Source organism: Ascidia mentula, chromosome 4 (genome assembly GCF_947561715.1).
Source record: "Ascidia mentula chromosome 4, kaAscMent1.1, whole genome shotgun sequence".
Lineage (NCBI taxonomy): Eukaryota > Metazoa > Chordata > Ascidiacea > Phlebobranchia > Ascidiidae > Ascidia > Ascidia mentula.
Window position 1 is genome coordinate 3,996,982 of NC_138569.1, and position 25,826 is coordinate 4,022,807.

At 37.8% G+C, this 25,826-nt stretch overlaps 4 protein-coding genes across 5 annotated transcripts; 1 reads left to right on the forward strand and 3 right to left on the reverse strand.

Annotated features, from left to right (window-relative positions):
• The first annotated feature begins 330 nt into the window (after positions 1–330).
• On the forward strand, positions 331–3,311 carry LOC145898930 (protein FAM81A-like). Its single transcript, XM_082987604.1, has 9 exons — positions 331–463; positions 705–798; positions 912–1,052; positions 1,119–1,222; positions 1,485–1,614; positions 1,919–2,032; positions 2,095–2,223; positions 2,484–2,614; positions 2,958–3,311. Exons 1-9 carry the CDS (start codon positions 408–410, stop codon positions 3,145–3,147), a joined length of 1,089 nt encoding a protein of 362 aa, XP_082843730.1. The 5' UTR covers positions 331–407; the 3' UTR covers positions 3,148–3,311.
• Positions 3,312–3,919: 608 nt separating this feature from the next.
• On the reverse strand, positions 3,920–13,508 carry LOC145897302 (zinc finger RNA-binding protein-like). 2 transcript variants are annotated; one of them, XM_082985534.1, is made up of 20 exons: positions 13,377–13,508; positions 13,025–13,160; positions 12,539–12,619; positions 12,390–12,471; positions 12,189–12,310; positions 11,596–11,883; positions 10,972–11,226; positions 10,504–10,621; positions 9,604–9,825; positions 9,131–9,276; positions 8,904–8,995; positions 8,746–8,823; positions 8,311–8,476; positions 7,938–8,113; positions 7,337–7,508; positions 6,974–7,109; positions 6,221–6,324; positions 5,473–5,568; positions 4,591–4,800; positions 3,920–4,245 (listed from the first exon to the last, which is right to left on the reverse strand). In XM_082985534.1, the coding sequence occupies exons 1-20, from the start codon at positions 13,427–13,429 to the stop codon at positions 4,087–4,089; spliced, it is 2,892 nt and encodes a 963-aa protein (XP_082841660.1). In that variant the 5' UTR covers positions 13,430–13,508; the 3' UTR covers positions 3,920–4,086. The 2 variants fall into 2 exon arrangements, 1 of the variants encoding a protein (XP_082841660.1); XR_014402377.1 differs by lacking the exons at positions 3,920–4,245; positions 6,221–6,324 and having other exon boundaries at positions 4,757–4,800.
• Positions 13,509–13,887: 379 nt separating this feature from the next.
• On the reverse strand, positions 13,888–15,885 carry LOC145897241 (uncharacterized). The gene is made up of 2 exons (XM_082985436.1): positions 15,796–15,885; positions 13,888–15,432 (listed from the first exon to the last, which is right to left on the reverse strand). Exon 2 carries the CDS (start codon positions 15,418–15,420, stop codon positions 13,888–13,890), a length of 1,533 nt encoding a protein of 510 aa, XP_082841562.1. The 5' UTR covers positions 15,421–15,432; positions 15,796–15,885.
• A 27-nt stretch (positions 15,886–15,912) lies between these two features.
• On the reverse strand, positions 15,913–25,507 carry LOC145899197 (sodium/mannose cotransporter SLC5A10-like). Its single transcript, XM_082987924.1, has 17 exons — positions 25,384–25,507; positions 24,417–24,511; positions 24,282–24,353; positions 23,926–24,030; positions 23,584–23,643; positions 23,421–23,525; positions 23,191–23,296; positions 22,884–22,964; positions 22,469–22,674; positions 22,028–22,163; positions 21,600–21,707; positions 21,126–21,276; positions 19,975–20,143; positions 18,905–19,120; positions 18,060–18,231; positions 17,502–17,654; positions 15,913–17,188 (listed from the first exon to the last, which is right to left on the reverse strand). The coding sequence occupies exons 1-17, from the start codon at positions 25,418–25,420 to the stop codon at positions 16,974–16,976; spliced, it is 2,187 nt and encodes a 728-aa protein (XP_082844050.1). The 5' UTR covers positions 25,421–25,507; the 3' UTR covers positions 15,913–16,973.
• Between the last annotated feature and the right edge of the window lie 319 nt (positions 25,508–25,826).

A 25,826-nucleotide genomic window follows, 5' to 3' on the forward strand; every position in this document is an offset into this window, starting at 1 on the left:
TGCAGAAACAGTACGAGATGCTGCGAATACCGCATGTACTTACCTAGTGTTTGGTCAAGTTATTTAATTTAACGATGCGTCTTCCAAGATATGTGTCATGTGTAAGAATGTTTTTTTTATTTCCATCATAAAACCGATATGTACATAAAGTTAGACATAAGATAACCTATATACAAGACTTTGTGGCAAACCCCAATTTCGTCATGCATTTCTTAACATTACTTGCGGTTCGACCTCCTCGTCGTTGAAATTCGACACCTGGGGCCGCCAACAGCTATTTATCGCAAACAGCTACATTTAACGAACACAACGCTGAGATGTCTTGTGTGTTTTTGCTTTGCGGGGGTCGTATGTCTCATAAAGCGCCATAACAATAGGAAAACAAGTGCCAAGAAGAGGCAATTACAATGGGAGAAGTGGTCGAGGTTTATCAAGACCGTGGATCGACGGTTGTTGTGCAGAAGTAAGTGATGTATATTTGCAGCAGGTACTTCTAGGGCTATTGCGCAACGTATTATTACCGCGTAGTGCAACGAACTGCTGTACTATTTTATAATATATTCACTATTATTAAAGTGTGGCTAATTGACAATAACATATAAAAATACCAATTCTTCGCCTTTGTATAAATATTATTTTTTGCAGAAATAATTCACTCATTTTGTCCTTTTTTTGTTTATGTGCAATTATATATACGTTTTTAGGTCACCAAGAAGTCGTAGAAGGTTAAATGATCTTGAGGACAGAGTTTTGCAGCAGGAAAAAACAACACATGCTCTTGTGGAGCGTGCATATGAGGTAGCTAGTAGCATGTGCGCTAATAAATGTAACTTCGGTTTTGGTAAAAATTGCCCCATTTATTTGCATTAATAGCTAAAAAAAAAGTTTTGAAAAGGGTGTTTTCATTCCAGCTAAAAGACAGAATCACAAGCGACAAATTCAAACCCTCCTCGATGGATGTTGCCTTGCAGCAACTGTGGCATGAGCACATACGAACCATAACAAGCACAGTCAAGAAACTCAGTCGTGATATAGAAGCAATAAAATATGAAGTTTGTCCTTTTATTTACTATGGTTCCATGTAAATAATTTTCTCCTGTCTCTGCTTTGGCTTGTAGATTGCCGCCAGAGATTCCCATACCCAGAACACATCTTTGCAAACAAGAAATGTAGAGCAGCTAGCACAAGCTGGTGTTTCTGATTTGAGAGGTCGTGTGGTCAGGTAATGGGAAATAAACATTCTCCAATGACTGCTTTTCAAGGCCCATGGTGTACTCACCATATAACCGTTTTCGCTTTTGGCATCATGAAAACAAACACTTGTAAATAATATGTGTAAAATGGTAAAAATAAAATTCATTACTTTGAAATTATATTGTACATAAAATTAATGTTGGATTCTAGGAATTGTGGAAAAACTAAAGCAACTAATTAGTGCAACTTGGTGTTTGTGGGCATGTATAATAAAACACGAATTGTTTCAGGTGTGACACGTCGATTGCTCGGCTTGCACAAGATATGAGAGTTGTGTCTAGCAGTTCCCAGATAGAAAATGATCGTATCCGACAAACTGCAGAAGCAAACAAAAGCAAAACTGAACAAATGGAAAAAGAAGTATGGCCAAGTGTAGTTTAGCTAATATTTATTGTGTTGCTCTTGCTGTCAGGAATTATCAAACTAACTGACCTTGTGGCAAAAGCTCTGACGAAGTCTCGCCGTATGGCAAACATTGGTAGAATAAACATTATGTTATTTTTTTTCAAAATCTTAGCTGTTTTAAGAATATTTATGATTAGGTTATGCTTCCCAGCTGTTTATGGCATTCGGTAGTGTGTGCAAAGATGCAAACATGTATAGTAATGATAAGATAACCTGGGTTTATTTAAAGTTACTCTTTTTGACAACACATTTTTTGCAGATGACTGAAATGACCAAACGAATGGACAAGCTATTAAGTGAACAAGAAGGCAAACTGCAATCCATGAGAGGAAACAGCAGCAAACAAATGGAGGATATTGATTATAGGCTGAAGGTTGAAAACAGCTCATTAAACGTTGCTGGATATTTTGGGTTATCACCTTTTATTCATTACAGAGAATCATTGAAGATATCAGGCTTAACATAGAAAGCAACAAGAGATGGGCAGAAACTGAGAGAATGAGGCTCGAGCAGCAACTAATGCAGATAGTGGAAATGAATGCCAATGCAGCCCACTCCAGACAGGTTGCATTTTATTATTAAAGATGTTGCGTCAAAATATGTATTAACTTTCTTGCTTGGCATTTGTTCTGATATGACAGTTCAAATGGAGCGAATTATTTTAAGTATTCAGCACTATCCACCAACTATATCTTGGCCTAAATGTTAAAACTAGTGTAATAGTACTTTCAAAAGATGTAACAGTCCGGATTTTAGAAACACTTATTGCAGTGATTGAAGATAAAGTTTTAGCTAAACGTTTTATTTGTGATCTGTGTTGCCAGGAAACATTTGAAACAAAAATTCTGGAGCGAATGGATTCTCTTCAACGCTCAGTGGAAGAATGCAGAGAGGAATACAAGAAATGTAAAGAAGAATTGAAAGAGAAGGCTGATAAATCAGATGCGGCTCAGAGGTAAAAGTTTAAAGTATATTTTACCAAAATCTCCGTTAAACTAGCTTACGTGATAAATGTGCTTGTCTGACGTTGAAATAGCTAACCCAATTCTTGCCGTGGTATATAGTCCTGTACAAAAGATATTTCTGAGTGGCATTTTATGTCCAGGGGTGCTGTGTTATAGGACCTCAAAAAGGGGAATTGTCGGTCATGACCAAGACCCATTCTTTATTCACACAGTTTGCGCTCCAGCATAAAAACCCTTGCAAATAAAACTGGACACATTTTTGCTTGAACCCTAAATACTAAGGCTTGATAGTTTTGGAATATGTATTTTCACAAATAAATAAAAATAATACAGAATGGAACGGTTGACGATTCACATGGAGTCAGAATTCGCCCGCTTAAAGAACGAATATCGGGACGGCTTCGAGTCGGTAAAAGAAAGCATTGATACGACGAACAAACTTGTGAATGGGAAAGTGCAGCTCGTTAAGGAAGATGTAACGCGCGAAATCAACAACGTTAAGAAGATGATTGTCCTCATCTAAAGTCACTGTAACTGTAGATCAGCGTGATAACAAGTGCCTATTTTTTTAATACGTATGCATGTGGCCTTACACACCCTTCGTTTATTTTTTAAATTTGTAGTGTCTTAACCTGAAGCTTATCATCGTGGTGTATTCCTATAGTCTTCAAGTATAGTGTAAAAGTTTGTGCAATACAAGTAAAAAACAGAACGCTAGACGAATCTCATCTCATGGAGTTGGGATTTGCCCGCTTCAAGAGCGAATATCGGGTTGGTTTTGAATACACAAAAGGAAGCTTTGTTACGCCAAACAAACTTAAACGGGAAAGTGCAGCTTGCAGTGTTTTAGTGTATAAGTTGTGCGATACGAGCAAAAGACCGCTTGCAGATTGTGATTTCGAGAACTGCAACCATTGGCAGATTTGCAACACAATATTGGTAATTTGTCTGTAAATAGGTTGCTGCACAACGTGACAAACCAATTTCGCAACTGTTTCGTAAGCAGACATTGGTTATGGATCGTTCGTCGCATGCACATTGTATAAACCCTCTTTACGGAGGAACCAAACGTGATCTTTAGGTCTCGAGTTACCCGATCATAGATATTTTGAAATGGAAATATACGCTGTGCAGTTGCATTGATAATTAAACAACTTCTTTCAAAAATGGTGGTCCTATGTGAAGCAAAAAAACAACCTTTGATTGAACAGATTTCATGCCGTCAAACCAGCAAAGGAAATTTTAGTACCGTTTCTCCTCTGACCACACTAGTAAGCTTATCACGGTGCGAGCACTCAGCACAGGAACGCGTTTATTTACAGAAACGAAAAATGAACACGACGTAAACGTAACGCACAGTAAAGCGGTGACAACTAAAAGGAAAAATCATGCGTCAGGCAGTGGAAACTGAAACCGTAACAAGAGAAATCAAAGTCTGACAACAGTCGATTGAGAACGATTCTTAATCGCCTTTTTCTGTCTTAATCTTTTTGTTTAAGATCTCTATCTGTCCCAAGTCGTCTATCTGTCTCTTGGATGATTGTCTGTTGGTATTCGCCAGGATTGGTTCCATCCCAAGCACCTTGTGGATGTTGCGGAAAGCCAGAAGACGAAGGGCGTGCTGGGAAGGAGAAAAAAACTTACAAACGTGTGACATGACACAAGGTATAGTTAATTTTTCGATATTCTTGACCGCACATGTAATTGGTGTCATGAAACATTACCGTTCATCCCCATTATCAATTGCCACATATACTTCGGTTTATATAAATCCTCTGGCCATTAACAGAGAAAAGGATTTGGTTTAGTGTCTGTTGACATACGAGAGTGACTTTTAACCATTAACTGCATTTTTAAAGGTAACCGTCTTGATGGAATGTCACCTTGTTTTCGCGTTTTCATCAGATAAACAATTGAACCGAAAACCGAAAGTTCACCTACAACACCCCTTCCCCTGTATAATTACCTGCGCCGAGGCAGTTATGTCTTCACGTTCCTGGCTGGTCAACCCTTCAGCTGCGTCGGTTGGTTTTCGTTCGCAAGGGTCCATGAGGCCCGGGCCGCCGGGGAGCAACACACCAGCCGCCAGGGCCTCGAACACCCGTTGAAGTGCCGCACTTGGCGAAAGGGGGAGAGTTGCACTTGAGATCACTCGCTCCACTAGTAGTTCAACCGCCTGTACGAGTTAAATGGGTGAGATAGTGGGTGGGTCGTAATGACTAGGCAGATGGCAACACTCTTGTACATTTCGAGGAGTATTTGGTTGGAAAGTAATCAGTTTTTTAGTTGCGCGAGTTCGGTATTGATTTAATTGGGGTTTAGGCAAATTAAACGATCAAATAGGTACCGATATTGGTGTAATAGTGTATGGGTCTTTTTCATGAAAATTAAACTGTATTAAAATATAAATCAAAACAATTCACCAGGCTCCAGCGTTTTAAATATAATTTACATATATTGCATCAACAATTGATATAAATATGAAAAAACCACCAGAGGTCAACCCGGGTCCTTAAGTCTTCAATCTGGTCACAATATGTTGTTATAAATATGTGTCGAATAAGGAGGTTACTATGATTAAGTGTAGTTTTATATAGCGTACAACGTTTTTGCCCTTTGGATACAGGTTTTAAACATTTGTCATTGTTCATTTTTAAGAGTTTAGTTCAAACGGTAGTGTAAAACTCCTTATCCACTTTAGACTCACATGGCATATCGGGCCGCCTGTGGATTTTTTTTAACTTCTTGCCCGTGAGTCGATAACTTTGCCCACCCGTGGTATAAACCGACATATCAAGCCGACTATTTGCGACTTTTTTTCCTTAATTGCGAATAAATAAGTACTTACCCAACTTGTTAGCGGGGTCCACGTTGGTACACGGACGCATAGATCCTTCATAACACGAGTGACCATCACACAAGATTGCAACCCGTTAGCCTTAGCCTAGAAAGGAAACAGGGCCAAGTCAAACAAAGTCACAGGCAATTTTCAACAAACAAACGGCGGGTACATGTGCACGTTACCAACTACAAACTAAACGATTTCGACATTTAAATGAAAGAATTACATTGTGTCGGTCTACATTATGTGATATTACTCTATTTATACCCGACGTTGATGTTATGGCATTATTAAACGCTCAGCATCGCCATCGGTATAGTCATGGAGTGACAAATTTGAGTTGCACGAGTTATATGGTGAAATAGTTGCCTAAGTTATGTGCAAATTTAGAACGACATAAAATGCATTTTTTTCAAACAAGCAAGGCGAATATAAACTGTAACCGACATGCGCCTGACCATGGTCCGATTAACTTGACCAATTAACAAGGACGAGCTACCGAGAAAAAATAAATAAATTAAAACAAATATATGCGCAGTGGGATTGGATTTTGGTCACATGTTCTGGTTTGGGCACCTTGCTCTTAAAATATTAAGCAGTGCTTCGTATCGATAATAAAAGGGAATTTCTTCATTAACTCCACTCTGTGACTTGCCCGATAACGATGCCAAGCATTTAATCGGAACTGGGACAGAAAAGGAGACCACAACGCTAAGGTCACTACAGGCGGCATAGAAAGATGAGGAAGCAAAACCTGAAACCACTTGGCGTGACGCAGAGCCGCCAGCGCCCTGCAGCACTTTTCCCGATCCAGTAGGTCAGGTGGGTCTGGCTTCCCTTCGTGTTTCGCTGCCACCGCTTCGAGTGCAATTTTTTTGCGAAGCGACAGAGCAACAATCAATCAATTGCGAGCGTTTGTGTTCGGTTTAACAGCAGCAGAGGGAATTGGAGGGTGGAGGGCAGCGCGCAAGCGTGAAAAAACAACAACACAGATTAGTGGTGAGTTGCGGGTATGGTGTTCTCCCCGTAAATAGTTGATCCCTCTGCTGTTGGTGGCTGGCATAATAATGATTTCAACTAACTGGGTTAGTTAACTTATAACTATACATAAAAAAATTGAGCTTCAATTTAGGCTGGAAAAACAACGTTGCAATCTCAAAACTGAAAAATATGTCATACAATTTAAAAAGTTAAAAAAATATCGCTAGTTTTAAATATGTAAATTAAGCTAAAGTTGTAACTTGCCCTTACCTCAACCAGCATTTAAAACTAAGTATATACATATAATGGCAATAGATAATATGTTAGGCTATCAGTCCAATCAGTGACGACTTTTTAGTTTATACAAGTACACAAAAATCGATGACAAAAAAGAAAGCATGGATGTATTTATATTTATTTCAATCAAAGAAAAAATCTTTTTATTATTTTCACCTTAGATGAAAACATTTTTTTAATTTACTGTAAAACTTGGTGATTAAAATGTTGGATATTTTAATTTTCATACCTCCATCTTCAATTGGCCTCATCTGTGTTGCAGTCAATATAATTTTAATCGACAGAGATGGTTGGGCGGGTGTAGTTAGAATCAGACTGCAATCCTCCGGACTAACCCTTATGATGAATTTTGGTTCTTTGTTGGCCTGGTAATATATGGAAGTCGATTGATGACCAAAAACCAAGCAGTGGTTCATTCAGCGGTACTTACTCTACTTACACAAAAAAGGACACTTTTGCATAAAGAAACAAATCCTAATAATTGAACTGCTTTTTAACTCCATTGAACATAAGCAAAGAAGTGCAAAACAGAACAATAATTTTTAACATGCAAAGCTAATTATGAGACAAACAGTGGAGTTAAGTTTCGTACCAGCTGTTTGGGCAAATGGTCCACCACCCTGTTTAACAAGCTTTTGGTCGGTTTCTGATTGCACATGAGAACTAGCTCAGCACTCAGATCACCCTGCAACAATAATCCTTTGGCAAGAGCTCCTATCCGCAGAACTGCCTTCAGTAATCTTTCAGGTTGAGGCTTCTTGCCACTGCTCAAAAAAAACACTGTGGTAAACTTAGGGATGACCTATGCTTTATTCCCTGGGTTATATGCATTCCAAAGCAGTAATATGTACACAAGCCTAATCATGTAAAAGTGGCAAACTCGATGTGCATTTGTATATATGTATATGAACTTCATAACACTGAATAGAAAAGTATGTTTACTATTGCACAGATTGCAAAACAGCACAGTTAACAACTGTAGTCAGTTGTAATAAGATTGTAGAATTTTTGTACTCCATATTCCAATAACTGATAATAAGCCCACACAGCTTACGGTAATAAGGTTAAACTGTTATTCTTATACCACTATTGTTGGAACTAACTTCGGAGAAACAATGGAAATGAATAAATTATCAAAAAAATGACCATTCTAGGTACATTATTGGTATGGGGAGTTTGTAAAATTGACTTACCTCAGGTTCGAAGCAGTAAACACTTTCATCTCTTGCTCGTGGATCGCAGTTGAAACATTTTTCAGTGACATTTCGACTGTTTGAACAGCAGTTTGAACACAAGCTAATTCTTCCTCAGTGGGGTAAATTTGTGAGTGTTTGTTGATTACATGCTGATCATCCAATGTCTTCATTTGCTGAAGAGTCAAGTTGGTAAATATGAAATTGAAAAAGAACGATACTTCACAATAAAAAAATATTTTCTGATAAAGACATAACCAAATTAAAAAAAAACTTAGAATTAAAGAAAAATTATTCATTAGTTTCATTTTTTTTTAAAAAAGCTTGCAAGTTATGTGTAAAATGTCACAAAAAACAAAAAACTTTTTTCAACCTGTGACTGTGTGGCAGTGAGGGGTCTAAAGAATCTGAGCATCGGTGGAACGGGAGGCAAAAGGTGCTGGGGCATGGGTATTCCCCTTCTCCTGTGGAACTCTACTTGTTCTTCGAACGCAACCAGCTCATCCTGGTATTGGTAATACTGTTCCTCTTCATACGACCTTGAAAGTTTGTAAAACATCCAAATAAACACCAGTTAACAGCTGAAAATCAAGGAAATGATATTCACTGGAAACACAAAGCGGAAGTAACTTTTTCAGATTTTGGCAGTGGAATTGCAATCAGTAGGAACTAGGAAGGCAGCGACAGCGTTATGTTAATAATCATTAGGATAGTTAAGAATTAAGGTTAATATCTGCCTTTGCAGTGGGATTATTAAGTTATTTAGATCGATTTGATTCTGGAAATTAGACAAAATTAGTCTTGTTACCTTATTTCTTCTTCCTCCATCTTCTGCATCTCCATCTTCCATTGTATTTGTTGTTTTCGCTGTTCACGCATCGCTTCTCTGAAAATAAACAACAGCAGGTTTAGTATTTTAACAATAGATTACTATTTCTGTAATAAAGTTTGGAAGAAACTGCCTACTTTCTTGCTTCTTGCTTTAACTTCATCATCATCAGGCTTTTTTGTTTTGGATTTAACTTGACATCTACCTCAATACTTGGGTCGACCTTTTTCTGCAAAAACATTAAACCACATGTAGGAATTAAAAAGAAGAACTTACACACAAGATGTGTTACTCAGCCATTAACATACTAAAAAAGTTTTGTTTTGTTGAACTTATGCATCTTTTGCTGTGATAAACGACTTACTTTGTACGAGAGCTTGTGTCGTCGACCTCTCACATGCAATTCACGAGCACTTGGATCATTAAACTCGCATTCACACAATTTGCATCGAAACCTGATCACACGACCATCTGTCCACACTTGATCAACGTACTCTTCACCAATGGGATCTAAAGCAAAAACACTAAAATGTGATAAAAGCGACTGGTGATCAGCACCCAAAATTGTAATTTCATTGTAAAAACAGAACAGTTTCTGCATTATTTAAAGATATATCAAAACTTGAGCAAAGAAAAGCATCATTAATAAAATGACAGAATCCATAACTTTGTCTATAATATGAGTAACCAAAACTTGTTGACTGCAGTTTTTTAAAAAATAAGAAAAAGTAACAGACAAACTTTTAAGGTATTTTGCTGATGTAACCCTTAAATATCATTGTTGTGAGTTTGGTCAACCTATCTACCCACAGTTGCCAGTAAACAACTCAAACTTACCATTTTTTAAAGCAGCTGCTTCACCACCATCTTTTTGCATAATTGCTGTCGGTCTTTCAGCCAGCTTGACCAGATTCACTTTGTTCGTTGTTTGAGGAGCTACATCCACCTTAATTGGAGCTACTGGTTGTGGAGGTTGGGTGGCAGAAGTTGGATAAGCCACTGGACCAATTTCATTGCTCGGTTCTGTTTTGTTGCTGGACAGATGGAGAGTTGATCCACCTTAATTAATCACAGAGATGTGATATATGTTATATTGTAGGCTTGTTTTAAGCCTTGAGTATTATTATCAACCCTATGCTAAAATCAATCCTTATCTGCCCCTCAGTGACAAAGAAGTATCAAAACTTTGGAAAAGTTGTATTTTAATGAAAACTGGAGAAAATGTCAAAACCGACCAAATCAGCCTGTGCAGGTTGGTGACTGGTGGATCTGTCTTTACAAATCAATATAATGCTAATGGAAACTGACATTTCCTAAATTAAGGAAAAAATACATGTTTGGTATATTTGTAATGGTATATGTATATGTATTTTGTCACGTTACTTTGATAAACTATTCCTGTTGATCACTGGAATACAAATTAGCAGAAATATAGCAAAGGTATATATTCATAGCCTGCAGTGTAGACCACTTTAATATAACAGAGTCACATGCATTTTAATCAATATTTACATATTGGTGACTACTTCTTTAACAATCAATATAGAAATATTTATGTACGAGTAGACCAAGCAAATTACTTCTATTTCATTCATTACGTCCAAGTCAGAAAAGTGTGATATTGCCTTATTTGAAAAGAAAAACATAAAATCTTACTTTCATTTATCCTACATGTACAATGTTGTCAAAGAAAAATTTCTTGCGAGAACAGGTGTGCAGTGTGAACAATAATCTTACCAACAAAGTTAATCTTGTTTGAGGAGACTTTTTTCTTGGATAAAGAAGCGATAATTTCACTGTCAGGTCGAGTCTTGTATCCAGCTGGAAGCTGATTGCTGCTCGCCTTGAATCGGGACTGGAATACAAATCTTTTTGACAATATGGTCTGCTTTGAAACAGTGACATGGCAGGTTAAAACTTTGCACTTGAACATTCTTTAGAGTTAGGCTTCTCTAACTATACAGGTCACAACCCTATTTGGTGTGGCTATTAATAAAATTTGGGGTGTGGGACAACTCGGCTTTGTATCAGCAATTGAGCAATTAAATATTTCACATTGTGGTTGTTTACCAGGTGGCCACACAGAAAAGTCCATTTTTTAAATGTAGGATCAAATACAAACTCACAGCACAAAAACGTTTAAAAAAGCCAAGCTCTAGCAAATAACCAACTGTTGACACTATCTTCCACCAGCAATGGACCCACCTCTCTGATCGGTAATTCCGATTCCTTCATTTTGTTTTCGCGGACAAGATAATCACAAAAATCCCAAGCAGCTCTGGTTTGGGAGTCTTTTTTGTTTCCCGCTGTTCCTTTACCAACATAGAGATAACCAGGAACCATAACTTCACAGACGTATGACTGACGATAAGGGGAAGAGCCATGGGCAGTGATGTTGTATTCTGGTCTTGTTCTCTCTTTTCCAAGCCATGCATAAAGGTAGGCTTTGACTTCTGATGCCTGATAGCAAAAAATAACAGACGTATCAGTAAACATTGTCGTATAAAAATATATCAGGACAGATTTTTTGCTAGTGAGACCAATAGTGGTAAATTTTTAACCGCTGCTGTGCAGTGTGAATTTATTGCATAGTTTTCAGGTGTTGATATGAAGGAAATAATTTTTTTAAACATGGTATTACATTAAACCAATAGGTACATCAAAATTGCAAAGAGCTGATTGTTTTTAGATAAATTAAATGCTATTGTTGATACAAGGTTGAGAACAAAAGAACATAATTCACTGCTGTGTGAATTTTAGCATATATTTTATAAAAATGTTTCAAATGTGCAAAGAATAGCCTACAAAGGCATCGCATTTGATTCTTACAATGATTGGTTTGTTCGGGTCACGGTTTTGTTGGGCCTGGATTCTCTTCTGTTTCCAGTAGGGCATGTTTTTTATGTCCCTGTTGCCCGTATCCCCACCTCCACCTCCACCCCCACCGCCTTTGTGCTGCTGCTGATAAATGGAATTTGCTGCACTGATAAGAGCTTTTTCATAGTTTGACATGTTCTGAGGTCGACCAGACTGTGGTGGCTGTTGCTGACGTTGTTGTTGAGGTTGCTGCTGTCCATATGTAGTCTTGTTGTTATTCTGAGTTGTTGCTGGAGTTGGCTGAGAGAACATAACATTTCACACACAATTTATTCAAACAAACTATTTGTTTATCAATCAATACACTTAGTTTTGTAACTATGCTTTCATGTGTATAATTGATACAAAATGATTCTACAAACAAAGAATGTGTTTGAAACAGTTTATAAAGCTTTTTCTGCCTGCCCAATTTCATTTATAACACAAAGTCACAATCAATCAATTGATGATAATGTGCTGGTTTAAATGACAAATATGCAACACTTCAAATTAAATTTTCAACGAAACCAAAAGTGATTTATTATTTATTTAATATTTTGCTTTACCTGCTGAGGGACAACATTTCCAACAGGTTGATTGAAATTAGATGAAGGGTTGTTGGCATAGATCGCAGGACGAGGTGGCTGAGGTGGTTGAGGTGGTTGGGGTTGAGTTTTCACATTCATATCTGGACGAAGCATGAAGGTATGTTTTTATGTTGAATAAGCAACAGCTATTTGTTAAAAAAGAACATCTGCCTGACTTACTTGAGGAAGACCCCCAAGTTGTTGCAGATGAACTTGCTTGATAGTATTGCTGGGGTTGGGATGCTGGCTTATTGAAGGTTTGCTGATAAACATACATACAATGCCAGTTAAACCTGAAATTTCAATACAGCACTAAAACGCTGTATTACCTGTTGTTGTGCAGGTGGCCCACTTGAACCATAACTGAAGTTATTTTGGTATTGCGTTGTTGCTGAAGAATTTCCTTGAGGCTTTAAACGAATATCACACATTTATGTTAATTGCAGATACATCACAGTTTATTGCACTTGAGTTGTATTCAATAATTCAATTAGTTTAGTGATATTTTTCCATTCTTTGCACAAACTTTGACCTATAGGTGTCATTTTTGGCAGAAACGCTAACAGGTAAAATCCAAATTGATGTATGTTAGGTTGAAAAATCCTGCCATAGGTTTGTTTAATTTGAACTGAGGGTTACATATTGGTATTTTTTACTGAGTTTCATTACAGGGAATTGATCAAACCATAATCTGTTCAAGAGATCACAATAGTAGGTGAATTCATCAAGCAATCAGAGATTGCACACAAGTCAGCCAAATTGGACAGTTTGTCACATCACACCAAAACACAATGCGCCAAAACACATCTACTTACACGGACATGTCCATATGCTGGCATGAATGTTTGCTGATGTTGTTGTACAGGTGGTGCATTAGCTGGTGACATGAACTGCTGCCCTGGTTGAGGTTGTTGGACAAATGGTGAATTGTTAAATCCAGGAGCACCCATGCTGAAAAATATAGAACATTTATGTTTGAATAAACATGGCTTTATACGTAATTATTACTGGGGACATCTAAACATATTCCTTATCACAAAAAATATTTTAAAACATGTTTGTAATTCTGCATTTGTCGCATTTAGCATAAGATTGAAGTTTGCCACATGGAATGTCAAAACAATGGCTTGGACATAAATTAATTTCTACATTGCGTTTAATCATCACCTGTAATGCTGGTTGCCGGAGCCTGCGCCGAAACCATAATAGTTGGCAGCCATCCTGCACAAACCCACAAATATTTCCTGCAAAACTTCGGAGACAGTAGCTGCAGATGCAGGATCGGACACTCCACTACCACCACCGGAGGCAGAATTTTTCAATACAAATAGAAATCGAGTTCCTTTACAACGTTTCAATCTCCGGCACTATTTATTTACATTACGTGCAAAAAACTACCATGCGGATGAACTATTATCACGACAAATTAAATGGTATGTGCACCGATAAAACCATAAAGGCTGTAGATTTACCATCCGCCGTACAGAACAGCAGGGAGTTCCACTGGGAGGTGATGGGTTGTGACATTCTGCATCAGATGTTGAGTGGCCACCCCAACGTAAAAGCGAGTTAATGCTTTTTTTTACGTTACACCTGCCAACACTTGAATAAACAAATATTGCAAACAGCTTTATCTTCTTGCATTTATTGAAAGCTAAAACGTCAATCTTGCAAAAAATCATTCTAAGACTGCAAGCAATTTCCAGCAAGCATCTTTTAGAGAAGTTTGATTATCTTCCAAGCCTTCACGTATTGCAAAAACTTGCACTTCTGATAAACAAACGTTGGGCTTCTTTAAAAACGCCATCACGACTTTCATAAAGGCAAAAGAATTAGTTTGTTTCGGTCCGTAGCGAGACACAAATTCGCAAAAAGACGATGTGCATTTTTCATCGGGCGAGAACTTCAAGTTAACAAGCCCCTGAACAAGAGCCACGAGGCGATCGAAATTTTCCTGTGCGAACTTTGAGTTGGACAGGGCGGATATTACTAACATACAAAGGTTCTCTGAAGACAAGTTATTTTTTGAAACGTTGGTGACAAAAGAGACGACTTTGGTGCTTACGACACTACTTAAAACTAGGGGAGATAAAAGTTCGTTAATCAGCAAACAGCCGAACTGTTTGGCAACACGCTGCATAGTTTGGATCAGCTTTCTGGGCGCGGCCGATTTTAGGCCTAGAATTGTCAGCAAGCAAACGGGGTTTAACATGCTTTCTAAATCCTCCGATGGATTTTCAGACTTGATAAGGTGGTCCAACGTGTTGGTTACCCATTCTGCGGGTGGTGCGCCAGGGAAGGTAGCGGAAAACAGTTGACGCAACTTGTTTTTCGTTTTGCCTTTTGCAAACCCCACGTAGGAATCAATGTTATTAGATTGTACGATAGATTTTAAATCGTCAATATCTTTCTGTTGAACTAAAGTTTCACCTATGAACACATCACAGTGTTCAGAAACAGTTTCATTTGCTTTTACACCGGTCTCGGCCTTATTTGAGGCTGACTCTTCTGAATAGGGTTTAGAAGGGCTCGTATTTGAAAGATCTAAACAGGGCTTCTTGGCAGCCACAAGCTCTTCATGCTCGTCCAAACGACGCTTTTTAGTGGAAGCCCCAGGCATAGAAAAGTATTCTCGAGAACTTGAGCTTGTGTCAGTGTGGTTACTGCAGCGTGACAGAAAGGTTCGAGTATATTTGGATAAAAACGTCGACTGCGATTTTTCGACAGTCAGCGAAATATCAGCAGATGAAGTCGATGTGTTGTTTCTCAAAGCGCTGACAAGATTTCGCACCGAAGGTTGGGTAGAATCCCTCGCAAACGAGCAACCTGCTCCTTTTATGAGAGACAGATAGTACAACAGACTGTCGTTTTTCGCCCAACTGTAGCATCGTTGACATTTGTCTGAAAAATCTTTTACTTTGACAGCGGACATGCTGCCTGAATGTGTGGCCAAGAAGCAAAGGATGTTCCGCTGCAAGGCCTGGTCGTAACTAACCATGCGAGGAACCATTTCGAGGCGGTTTGAATCGGCGTCCACCAGGGGCACCAAAGAGCTGAGAAAGGAAATCAGTTTGTCGAAATCCGGGTGAACAGGAAAAAGTGATGAAAACTTGGCCTCGTTGATCCAGTAGTTGGCGGAAGCCAGCGGGTTTTTGGCGTGATTGAAGATTTGAAAGAGTTCGTCCCATGGCTTCGGCGCCAAATCCTCCATTCAATCCTACATCTGTAATATAGTTTTATACCATAAGTTATGTTTCATAGTTTGTCTGGATTTGGCAAACTTGAAATTGTTTTGTGTGTTAATAAAACATAGCATTATACTATAAAAAGTTTATAACTAACAGAAATTATATTAAAGTCTTTGAATAGGAAAGCTAATATGCTATTAATTAACTATCCAATTTAAGTAATTAACCCCAAGTTTTTTGCACCCAAGTATGTTAAATTCGCTAAACGAAAATTGCCTAAACACTAGAAAAGAGCAACAAAATAACATACGGCTGATAAAGTTACTGTATAACTAAAATAGCAGGACTTGGGTGAAAAAAACAGTTGCTTTCAGGCAGAAGTATTGACGAACACCAACCTTCAAACTTTCGAGTCCTACTCAAGGAAGGTCAGGATTTACAACCACAATTTCACCTAAACTGTTTCTACATCTGCAACACAGAAAATATAATTCAATATTTGTATGAAACTATGCGAGCAATAGGTTCGACAATTGGACAAGTTTGCATAAAGCAGACGCTAGAAAATACATGGGTTGATTGGAGCTCTGTAAGTGAAAGTAAGGATGGATGAAGCACGGATGGAAAAGTGAGCAAGGCACTCTACATAAACGCGGACAGATGATGTTACTTGGGTAACAAATAAATATCAGCACGTTCGACGGAGAAAAATACTTATAGCATAATACATAGAAATATATAGAAATGACACAACGACTCATACATTTACAAAAAGCATAATTTGCGTCGTGACTACTTCAATACACGTAGTTGCAATTCCCAGCCAATTGATTCTACACACAATGCAAATTAAATGAAAAACTAGGCTCAAGAAACACTTCAAATGACGTAAGCAGAGGAATGGGAGGCATGATGAAGACGGTAAACTGCTTGGACTGCAAGGTGTTACCTAAGCGCAAATACAAATTATCGATTTGTCAATTGCATGATACCTATGTGAAACTGCATGACGGGGGCGGCTAATGAATTCAAACTGCTGCATGGGACGAGCTAAGAAATGACGCAATGATTCGAACGGAGTGAATACGAATGCAACATAAACATATTTGTGTAACGGAGAAAATCTATACAAAAAGGCAAATAATTTGTTCTTAGCTGTGTATGTATGCAGGGAACGAGAAAAGTAAGACAACGTGTGTAGTTCAATCGACAGCATAGGTCATTTACACTCTTAACAATTTTGTGCCAAGTTCGATTCAACACTGAAATGTCACGGTTGGTCTATACGGACAAGCTTTCACAAACAAAACGTGAGCCACGTTGTATTTAATAAGGCGCGGGGATAAAATGACAAAATGTATTTTAATTTACTAGTTTGTTCTTTACCGTTACCAATAAAGTTACGCAATACCAATGCTTGCAATACTTAACGCAAACTATGAGCAATTATTTCGCTAAAACGGCAGGGTATTAACGGCCAAACCTAATTCAGCAAAACACAACAACTGGAGTGCAACGACTAACCAACTGCTGGAGGGCAGGAATTGTGTTAACACGATATACAAACACACGGTCGCTATCTGAACGCTATGTAGAGAGTAACGGCAAATGTAAGACAAATCCCTAAGTTAACATTGACAAACTTTCTCCAAAACGGATCCTCATTGAGTGTTTGTATGCGAGAACTTGAGATGTCTCTGTTGATTTTTCCGGGTTGGGAAGAGGCACCGTCGTAACCGCACATAAATCCGATGCAACGTTTCCACCAGGGCAAGTCGCGGTCTTCAGTACCTGAGGAAACCACGTTGTGTTTGTTAGAGTTGGAGTATGATGGTGTTGTTTGACCAACAGTGGGGATAAATAAAAGCTATCATTTAAACAAAGTGTGTAATTTACAAATATGTTCAATCAGAGTCAGCACTGTAAAAAATAGTTACAGAATTCCAGACAAAGTCTTTTAAACAAAAATCGTGACCAAGATCAAGTTAAAACACCTGTTTAAACAAAAGTTTTGTAACAACCAAAACACAATTTCCGCGGTTTAAAAGCCAACGGTACATGTATAACCAAGCGTAGCTATGCGATAGAAATTTTCTGCCATTACTTGGTGAATAACCGTCGTTGATGACCACAGTTTCTTGTATATCGTCTGTACCACGCATATCCGAACCTCCGTTTGCTATTCGGAATGTGGCCGCTGTGTCGCTAGGCAACCGGTGCGGACGGTTTGATTGGTCCTTGTTGGGCTGCCCGAGGTCTGTTGAAGAAAGATATGTAGCGAAGTGTGTGGTAAACTATTTTTACGACACAAAAATATGAAGTTTTTAAGTAGTTTGCTAAGGGAGAGGAGTTGTGGTGTCGAGACTCGTGTAAAATTTTACCCTTTTTTAGTTTTTCGCACACAATTATCATTAATTACATTTGATATAAATATTTTCCATACTTGCAATATTGTTTAATTTACATTAGGAGCTCAATGTACATTAGCAACATATGTCAGTAATTTATATGCCATGCTGCTGGGATATGGCAGTTACATTAGCACAGTCGAGACTAACTTGCCAAAAATTCAAATATTATCCCTTTCAGGGCAAAGAGAATTATTTTCTCTGGCCAAATGTTCCCCAACCCAAATTTAGGCGGACTTCTAAATTGTACACACCTATATCCGTAAAGTTTGCTTCTTGGGTGTCAACGTTTCCGTACGTGGCGTTCTGTTCGAGAACATCATTGTCCACAAGCTGGGTCTGTTCGTTTTTCTGAGGTTGGCCGCGCAGATGCATCGGGTTGTTCGGCAATAACTCGTTACGTGTAAACCAGGTGAGTCCCCCAAACTGAAACAAGGTTTTTGCACAATGGTTCACGAAAAGTTTTGGTTTTGAAACGTTTGAAGCGGAAAGTCTGGCAATAGCTGCAACTTATGCTTTGTTAGTGTGTGTATATATACACTCTGATTGTTATATATTTCAACAAAACATATTGTATTATTGCAGGATAACCGTCACATATATTAAAAGTTACTGCATGGAAACGATTGTTTTCTTTAAACTAAGTAGAGGACGTACAGCTGTGTTGGGTCAGTCGGACGCACTTAGCAACACAAACAAAACGTTATTATAGGAACAAGCATCAAGCAGTTAAAGCTATCGACACTTCCTATAGTCGTGCACATCATGATTATATGCTTACTACTGGGGGTATGTAAAACATCAGGCACTGGAGTACATATATATCTATACCCCAAGGCGTTGATTTAGCAGATAAAATGCCAAGGCAATGTCAACTAGCCGCGAAAAATTGTATTAATTTACAAGAAATTAACATGTGTAAAATATGTGCGGACGAAATAGCCCTGAAGAACACAGTTAGCAACAAAAGAGAATCGGGTAATAATGAACATGACAGATTTCATCATAATTTGAACGTTTTATTTTAAAAATTCGTATGAAAACAACTTCTTTGTGATACATTTAACACAAACAAATGAATCCAACATGGAAATCTCACCATATCGTCTGGCCACGGCGTGGAACACAGACTCACAACCACGGTGACAATGGTTGTAAAAAGAGCGAGCAGAATCGCGAAGTGCAAATAGTGGAGGGTCTTGGACGGTTCAGGACCGAGGTAGCTTTCTCCGCACACAGGGTCCGGGTACACAAAATCTACGATAAGTCGAATGAGCCCCGCCACAGTACCGGCGCACAATCCCCAGAAGGCTCCCTGCATAGAGGAACAATTGTTAAATGACCACAAAGATCAATTATTCATAAAATTCCACATCGACCGTAAACGCGATTTTAGAAGGAGGCAAACACCTATTGCAAGGTTCTAATTAGCAGTTCCCGCAAATTGCAAACCGTTTTTGGAGTTGTTGCGACCCGTTTTTGAGATTATTGCGATGCAACACGCAGCAGATTATGAGGCGCCGCACCCTTCTTTATTTATTCATTCGTACACGCAACAAGCGATGATGCAAACAACGTTGTTAACGTTTCTTGGCAATGTCAACGACTATTTTCTTTCAATCCTTGTATTTTGTCATACCTATATTGCGCAAGTTAATGAAACGATGGCGATGTATAACGAATCAAATATAGGGTTAACGAGTTTAAAACAGCAGGCTTTAAGCGTAATGCACAATCGCGTACGAAGCGAAATTTTAGTATTGGAATTTAGGTTGTAACGTTTTTGAGATGCGTTTTTTTTACCGCTAATTCCAACCCTGTATTGTGTGTGACAGTGAGTGCGCGTCGGCACTGATAGTTGTCACAAAACCAGGCAAAATGGGAGGTTTCAAATACGACAGTCCCCATTGCCATGCGGGCATGGAGAACATAAAGCTGGATAAGAGTATTGCTTGTTGCAATAGCAACCCACAATATTCGTTGACTTTTATTCAATTGCTATAGGAATACAGTATTTTAGGATGTCACGCCTGACGTTCCCCGAGCATTGCCCGCTGCGTAACAGTTTACTGGCGTGCGTTGATGACTCGTTGGCGCACAGATTATACATTATTGCATGGAAACAATAGAAATCATGTATTTGTTTTGCGTAAGAATAAGTTTACGAACCAGTTCATTGGTTCGTTTCCAGAACATTCCAAGCACGAAGCAGACGGCGATTGGTGGTTGAAGGTAGGCGCTGATTTTCTGTATGTAGTTGAACAGCCGGCCACCCTCCTCAGCTTGTATAATTGGAATCCACACAACGCTGATGATCACCAACACCAAGACGAAGATCCTACAAACAGGGTGTGTACTAAAAAGGTTACAAACCCACAGCAACGTGCGATTACTGCATACTTGTTTTGCGCAAATAAACAAAGCGTCTTGTGGAATTAAAAGGCATCGCTGTGGTGCTTGTGCACAAGTTCACAAACGCGAAAGTTCGAAATTGCGTTGTCTGGCCAAAGTGCAAGCGGAAATTAATTTCGCTGGGTGATTATGTTATCTTGAGTACCAGACAGGGAGGCAACGCATTTCTCTGTGCATTGGAAATAGCCAACAATGGCGACCAAGAAAGGTATGCAAATTTCTTTAAACCAAATTTAGCAGCAGGTTCACGAGAATAGACAGTACACAATCTACAAATTATACAATAACCGTATCAGTGTTGTGACACCGAACTGTACTTTTCTGGTCCAGCACTATTAAAAAGACCATTTTTTTGTTTCCCCAAAAACCACGTACAAACAAAAAAGATATGGCAAAACGTGCGCGAAATATTCCGGATTTTGATCATTAAATTGTGTTGCCATTAACCTGCAGACAGTAGTGAACATCGTTTCGACCGGAGTCTCATCAATGCAGCGGGTAGCTGTAGCATTACTACATTGCATTGTATGTTGTAGTTACATCAGTAATTGCTGATTTAGAACTATGCAACACAACGTAGTTCCAAAAGTTTATCAAATTGGCAAAAATCAGGTCAACACTATTTGTGTGCATGTATCTAATAACGTCAACAAAATGTCCGGTAACTTCCTTATGAAATAGGACAGCACTAGCTTAAACAATTGGTCGTAATATCGCAATCCGACGAGAGGATACATGCCACATAGGAAACAAACAGAACACGTTTAAATGGTTGTAATTAGGGCAGTCTTCCGGCACTGTGTGCATGATTTACGAATGGGACTAACAACACAATAGCTACACACTGTCCACACAGCTCGGAAAGGGGCTGGGACAAATATGTCCAAGGTTTATTTTGCCAATATTACCTGCCAACTATCATCAGTTCTCTCTCTGATGCCTTGTATCTGAATCTGTTCCAAATGTCCATGGTGAAAATGGTGCTACTGCTGTTAAAGATGGACGTGAGTGAACTCATTAAAGCTGACAACATTACAGCCATCATCAAGCCCCTTGCACCTGTACAAATATATGATATGACACACTTAAATCATATGACACTTTGTTTTATTAATCATTTTACCAAGGGTATAATTTTAGATTTTGTAGACTGAACAATACTGTAACTTGCCAATTTTTTTATAATGATTTTGGTCTTTAATGAATTTTTCTGCAATCTCTTGTCATTTCACAAGTTATTTCTTCAAATTTATTAAATAAGGTTTGTTATCTGCATTACCAAATGTAGAAAAACGAGTGCTGAAAATTTAATATGGACCACATGGCCGCAGCATTTACTGCTTTCCAGATGACTGCAACGTGTACAACCTCTTATGTTTTACCTGCGGGAAGAAGCCCCATCACCAGCTTAGGATAGGCAATATCCGAGCAGCTATGCGAGTTCTCACACACTTTCATGCATACTTCAGGCACCACACAGCCCACTTCATCTGAAGAGAGTTGAAAGTAGTGGCATGTCATGTATTACAGCGGGTAATATACAAAATACAGGATGTAACATTATACAGCCTCATCTACTAAGGAACAACCATATACATGTGGGCTGTGAAAAGTTTAATTATATTGTATTATATACCTCTAAATTGGAGATATGTTTATATCCCATATTTTTGTGCCACAAGGGTTTGAAAAAAAAGTTTTAACTGCTGGAAAGAGTTTGAATAAAATAAGGGAAAAACTATTTTGTTTTTAGCTTTCAAAATTAAGTTTTGTGATTGCATTTTTACATGCATGTCCAACATATATTTACCTGGATATTTGGCCCTGCTTATCATCCCAACCATAACCATGAGAAACATGGGAAGGACTTTTAAATAGCTGCAGAATAATGCAGCTCCCTTAGCGTGTGTGAGGTTCTTGGCAGCCAAAGTCCTCTGTACAATTACCTTGCAAAAACAAAAGGCCATTTTTAATACATAGAAAGAAAGAACATTTGTTTGGATTTATATAAATTTTAACTTATTGAGCAAAATTACACAGTAATCCTGCAAAAAGGTATCCAGAAATCATATGAGTTCAATCACAAAACAGAATTTTATTGAAATTTACTTCCAGGCAGTAGATATCAAAATAACAACACCTTATGTCAAACAATATGTTTCGGGTCCTGTTAAGGTTGTGAAAATGTCACAAAAATAAAAAGAGTCCTGTAAAGTAATTCCCTGTAAGCATGCAATTAACTTGTATGTACCTGATCTGTACACCAATACCATATAGAAAGTATAGGCATTCCAAGTATTACTCCAGTCCATGGAAAGTCAGAATGAACATCACGAAACACATGAAAGGCATCAGCCCGAGGTTGGCCGCACTCAGTGTGGTTTTCTATTAAAAACGTGGGAACTGCCTCCATATACCGAGTAACTAGACCTGAATATCCACCAACATCAAGAAAACCTGCATAAAATAACTGAAAGGGTGAATTTTAGCATCTATATATTTGGATGGAATAAGCAATTTTTTTGCAATGTGCTATTTACACAATAATGCAAATAAAACTATGAACATATAGCAAGAACTTATACAGGCACAGTGACAAAAACGGTTTGTAAAGCAATGTGGAGGTATCATGCAAAAATTCCATTTGAAGCAGAAACAAACCTCACCTGCTATCATTAGCACAAATGCACCTATTATAATAATGAGCGTTTGAAGAGTGTCAGTGTAGATAACCGCAGCCAGACCACCTAAATGTATTGCATTAAACTTGCTGTTCCTTACATTTAAATCAAAAAGTAACAACTTTTTGCATGTATATAGACAATTTTACAAAAATAAACAACTTCCTCTTATCTTAAACGTGAACATTTCCATCCAAGTAGTTAATGCAAAAATCATGTTTATAGTTTGGACAAAGTAAAATTAGTCCATATGAACCTCAACACAAAGTTTACAGTGCTTAAATTATCTCACCGCCAACAGTGTATAATGCTGTGATGACTAATAACGCAATTACAGAGTAATACAGATTCCACTTTAGAGCTTGATTGATGAAGATTGCACCAGCATAAAGGTCAACCTTAACAAAAATACAGGTATATCAGGTTTTGTTGCATGCTAACCAGTTCTAATTTTGTAAAATGAACATAAACACATTGCACATAAGATGATAGAGATCGTGCAATTTAAAATAGTCTCCTTACGGATATTTTTGTGAAAATGTAGATAAATAGATACACAACAGATATGCACATTTGTATCCGATGACCTCCGTATCGCTTGTACAAATACTCTGGCATGGTAACCACCTGAGAAGAAATTTTGCAAATTTAGTTTATATGGTTACATGACTAACTTTTGACTTACCCCTGAAGCGATGTACACAGGAAGAAACACCCAGGCAAGCAGCAACACAACAAACATTGCCTAAACAATGAAAGACATAAATTTTGTTTACTAGTGTATAACTAACATCAAAAATTGTTCCACAGAAAAAATCAATTGAAATAGATATACTTAACCGAAGAACCAATAGCAAAAATGTTATTATATACACATATAGTAAAAGGTAAAAACCAGAGTTATGTGATACAGCAACACAATCGCAAGGGTACACAGAACAGAAGCGGTATAATACAATGTTTTATGAACTGGCTGCCCACATGCATACTTAAGATATTAAATAAGTTTGATGTATATCATTATTACATTCCATTCGTATGTTCCAACAGCTATTCCACTTGCTGCTCCTGAACCAGCAAGCCCAATAAAGTGGCCACTTCCAACATTGCTTGAAAACAACGATGCTCCAACCTAAAAGTAGCATATAAATATGGTATAATAATATTTAAAGTATATGCACTGCACTAAATCCTTGGATTAATAAAGCCTACTTGATTTAAAACTTATTTGTATGCATATTTGCAACTTGCAATTGCAAATTGTTTGTCAGTACAAGAAGTAATTCACATCAAACTTCACATGATTTCATTTTGAAACAATAAAAAAATATTTTTGTTTTAACAAAGGATCTAAAATACAAAACAAAATTGTTTTCAACTTACTGGAAACCACAGAATACTTCTTCCAGCTAAGAAGTAGCCTTTGACAGTGCTTCTGTTAGTTTTCCACATAGACTATTTAACAAGCAAAAAAAGTGCATCAGTAAAATGATTATAAAGATTTAATTATTACCTTACCCATAACCCAACAGCAAGAACACTGGCAAAATACAAAACCACGATGACCATATCAGTTCCATTCAACCTTTCTCCAACAAATGCATCTTGGATGTCTGCAACAGGATAAATTTTTATGTCGAAGGAAACAGAACAAACCCAAAATCCGTGAGTACTCTTGAGTCAGTTAAGACTGGTAACTGTCAGTTCAAAGTTTATTGCACAAGGTATAGCTTACAAAAACTTTCTAAATGAATTTAACACACACGCATTTTAGTATTACAAATGGTTCTCAAAATACAACCTTGGTAAAGCACCTGTGTTGGTTAATACATTAATGATATGCACAAAACATTGAGTGAATTCTCAGTGATAGATTGTATAGGTATGATCAAGCCCTAAATTCATTAAATACAAAATGGGGTTGTTGAAAATACATTGCATTGTGTTGTCAGCATTTTTTTGTACAATACAGGATGCTTAGTGACACAAATGATTTGCTATGCAAATGGACCTAATATAATCTGGATACTCACTATTAATCATCAGATCGTATGGCTGATACTACAGTGAGCATACAATTAGTAACAATGTGTGCAACACTACTATACAGCAATTCTACGCAAACTGCCCAGGTTGGAAAATCTGTGAATAATTTTTTTTGGCAGGTAGTGAGAAAACTGGCATATTTCTTGGTTACAAATAATATGCTGATTTATATTTTTTCACAGGAATTGCTGAGGAAAAGCCTCTGTGCATAGCATTTTTTCCCATACACAGTTTGTTAACACTTAACAGTAACACCAAAATATTACAACATACATAACATCACAATTTTTTAGCATTGTCAGCTGTACTTTATAGAACTATTGTATTGTACGTGTGCTACTAAAGAAAGTCCATAAAATGCGAATACCTGTCAAATGGGTTGTTACGCTTTTAAGAGCAACGATTATGGTTAAATCAGCAAGACTTGCGATAAACTTACCGCTTATATTAAGTTGAGCTGTTGTGGTTGATTCCATGGCATCTGTATAGTCTTTAATAATACTGCTGGCCTTCTAAAGTACAATGATGTTTCAAATCTGAGGAACTTCCGAATTTCGCAAACGTGACGTTGTTGTGGCATAAAACGAGTCAGGCGGAACAGCGGTGCTTACCCGTGCGTAAAAGTGCGAAAAATACTTGCAGAATCAGCCATTTTTGTGTGTGAAGACTTATTTATATTACGTTGTCTATAGTAGTTACACTTTAAAAATTACGATCCACTAGTCTAGATTCAATAACTATGTGATAACATCAACAATAATTCAGTGTTAATCAAGTCACGAATAAATTTAATTAGTTGAGCCTTCAGCCATTAGATTGCATCTATGGGAACGTAGTTTACCATTACACACTTTAAATAACATGGATTGTGGTACTTGTCAG

What these genes read in the sequence shown, in the direction of transcription:
- LOC145898930 (XM_082987604.1), top strand. Translation starts at nt 408, where the DNA reads ATGGGAGAAGTGGTCGAGGTTTATCAAGACCGTGGATCGACGGTTGTT. An exon ending in TAGAAGCAATAAAATATGAA is followed by an intron (nt 1,053 to 1,118) that starts GTTTGTCCTTTT and finishes TTTGGCTTGTAG; the next exon opens with ATTGCCGCCAGAGATTCCCA. An exon ending in CTGAACAAATGGAAAAAGAA is followed by an intron (nt 1,615 to 1,918) that starts GTATGGCCAAGT and finishes CATTTTTTGCAG; the next exon opens with ATGACTGAAATGACCAAACG.
- LOC145897302 (XM_082985534.1), bottom strand. Translation starts at nt 13,429, where the DNA reads ATGGCTGCCAACTATTATGGTTTCGGCGCAGGCTCCGGCAACCAGCAT. An exon ending in AACTTGGGGGTCTTCCTCAA is followed by an intron (nt 12,311 to 12,389) that starts GTAAGTCAGGCA and finishes TGCTTCGTCCAG; the next exon opens with ATATGAATGTGAAAACTCAA. An exon ending in TTAAAGCAAGAAGCAAGAAA is followed by an intron (nt 8,824 to 8,903) that starts GTAGGCAGTTTC and finishes GTTTATTTTCAG; the next exon opens with AGAAGCGATGCGTGAACAGC.
- LOC145897241 (XM_082985436.1), bottom strand. Translation starts at nt 15,420, where the DNA reads ATGGAGGATTTGGCGCCGAAGCCATGGGACGAACTCTTTCAAATCTTC.
- LOC145899197 (XM_082987924.1), bottom strand. Translation starts at nt 25,420, where the DNA reads ATGGAATCAACCACAACAGCTCAACTTAATATAAGCG. An exon ending in GGAAACGAACCAATGAACTG is followed by an intron (nt 19,121 to 19,974) that starts GTTCGTAAACTT and finishes TCCTCTATGCAG; the next exon opens with GGAGCCTTCTGGGGATTGTG. An exon ending in CGCCGTGGCCAGACGATATG is followed by an intron (nt 18,232 to 18,904) that starts GTGAGATTTCCA and finishes ACCTTGTTTCAG; the next exon opens with TTTGGGGGACTCACCTGGTT.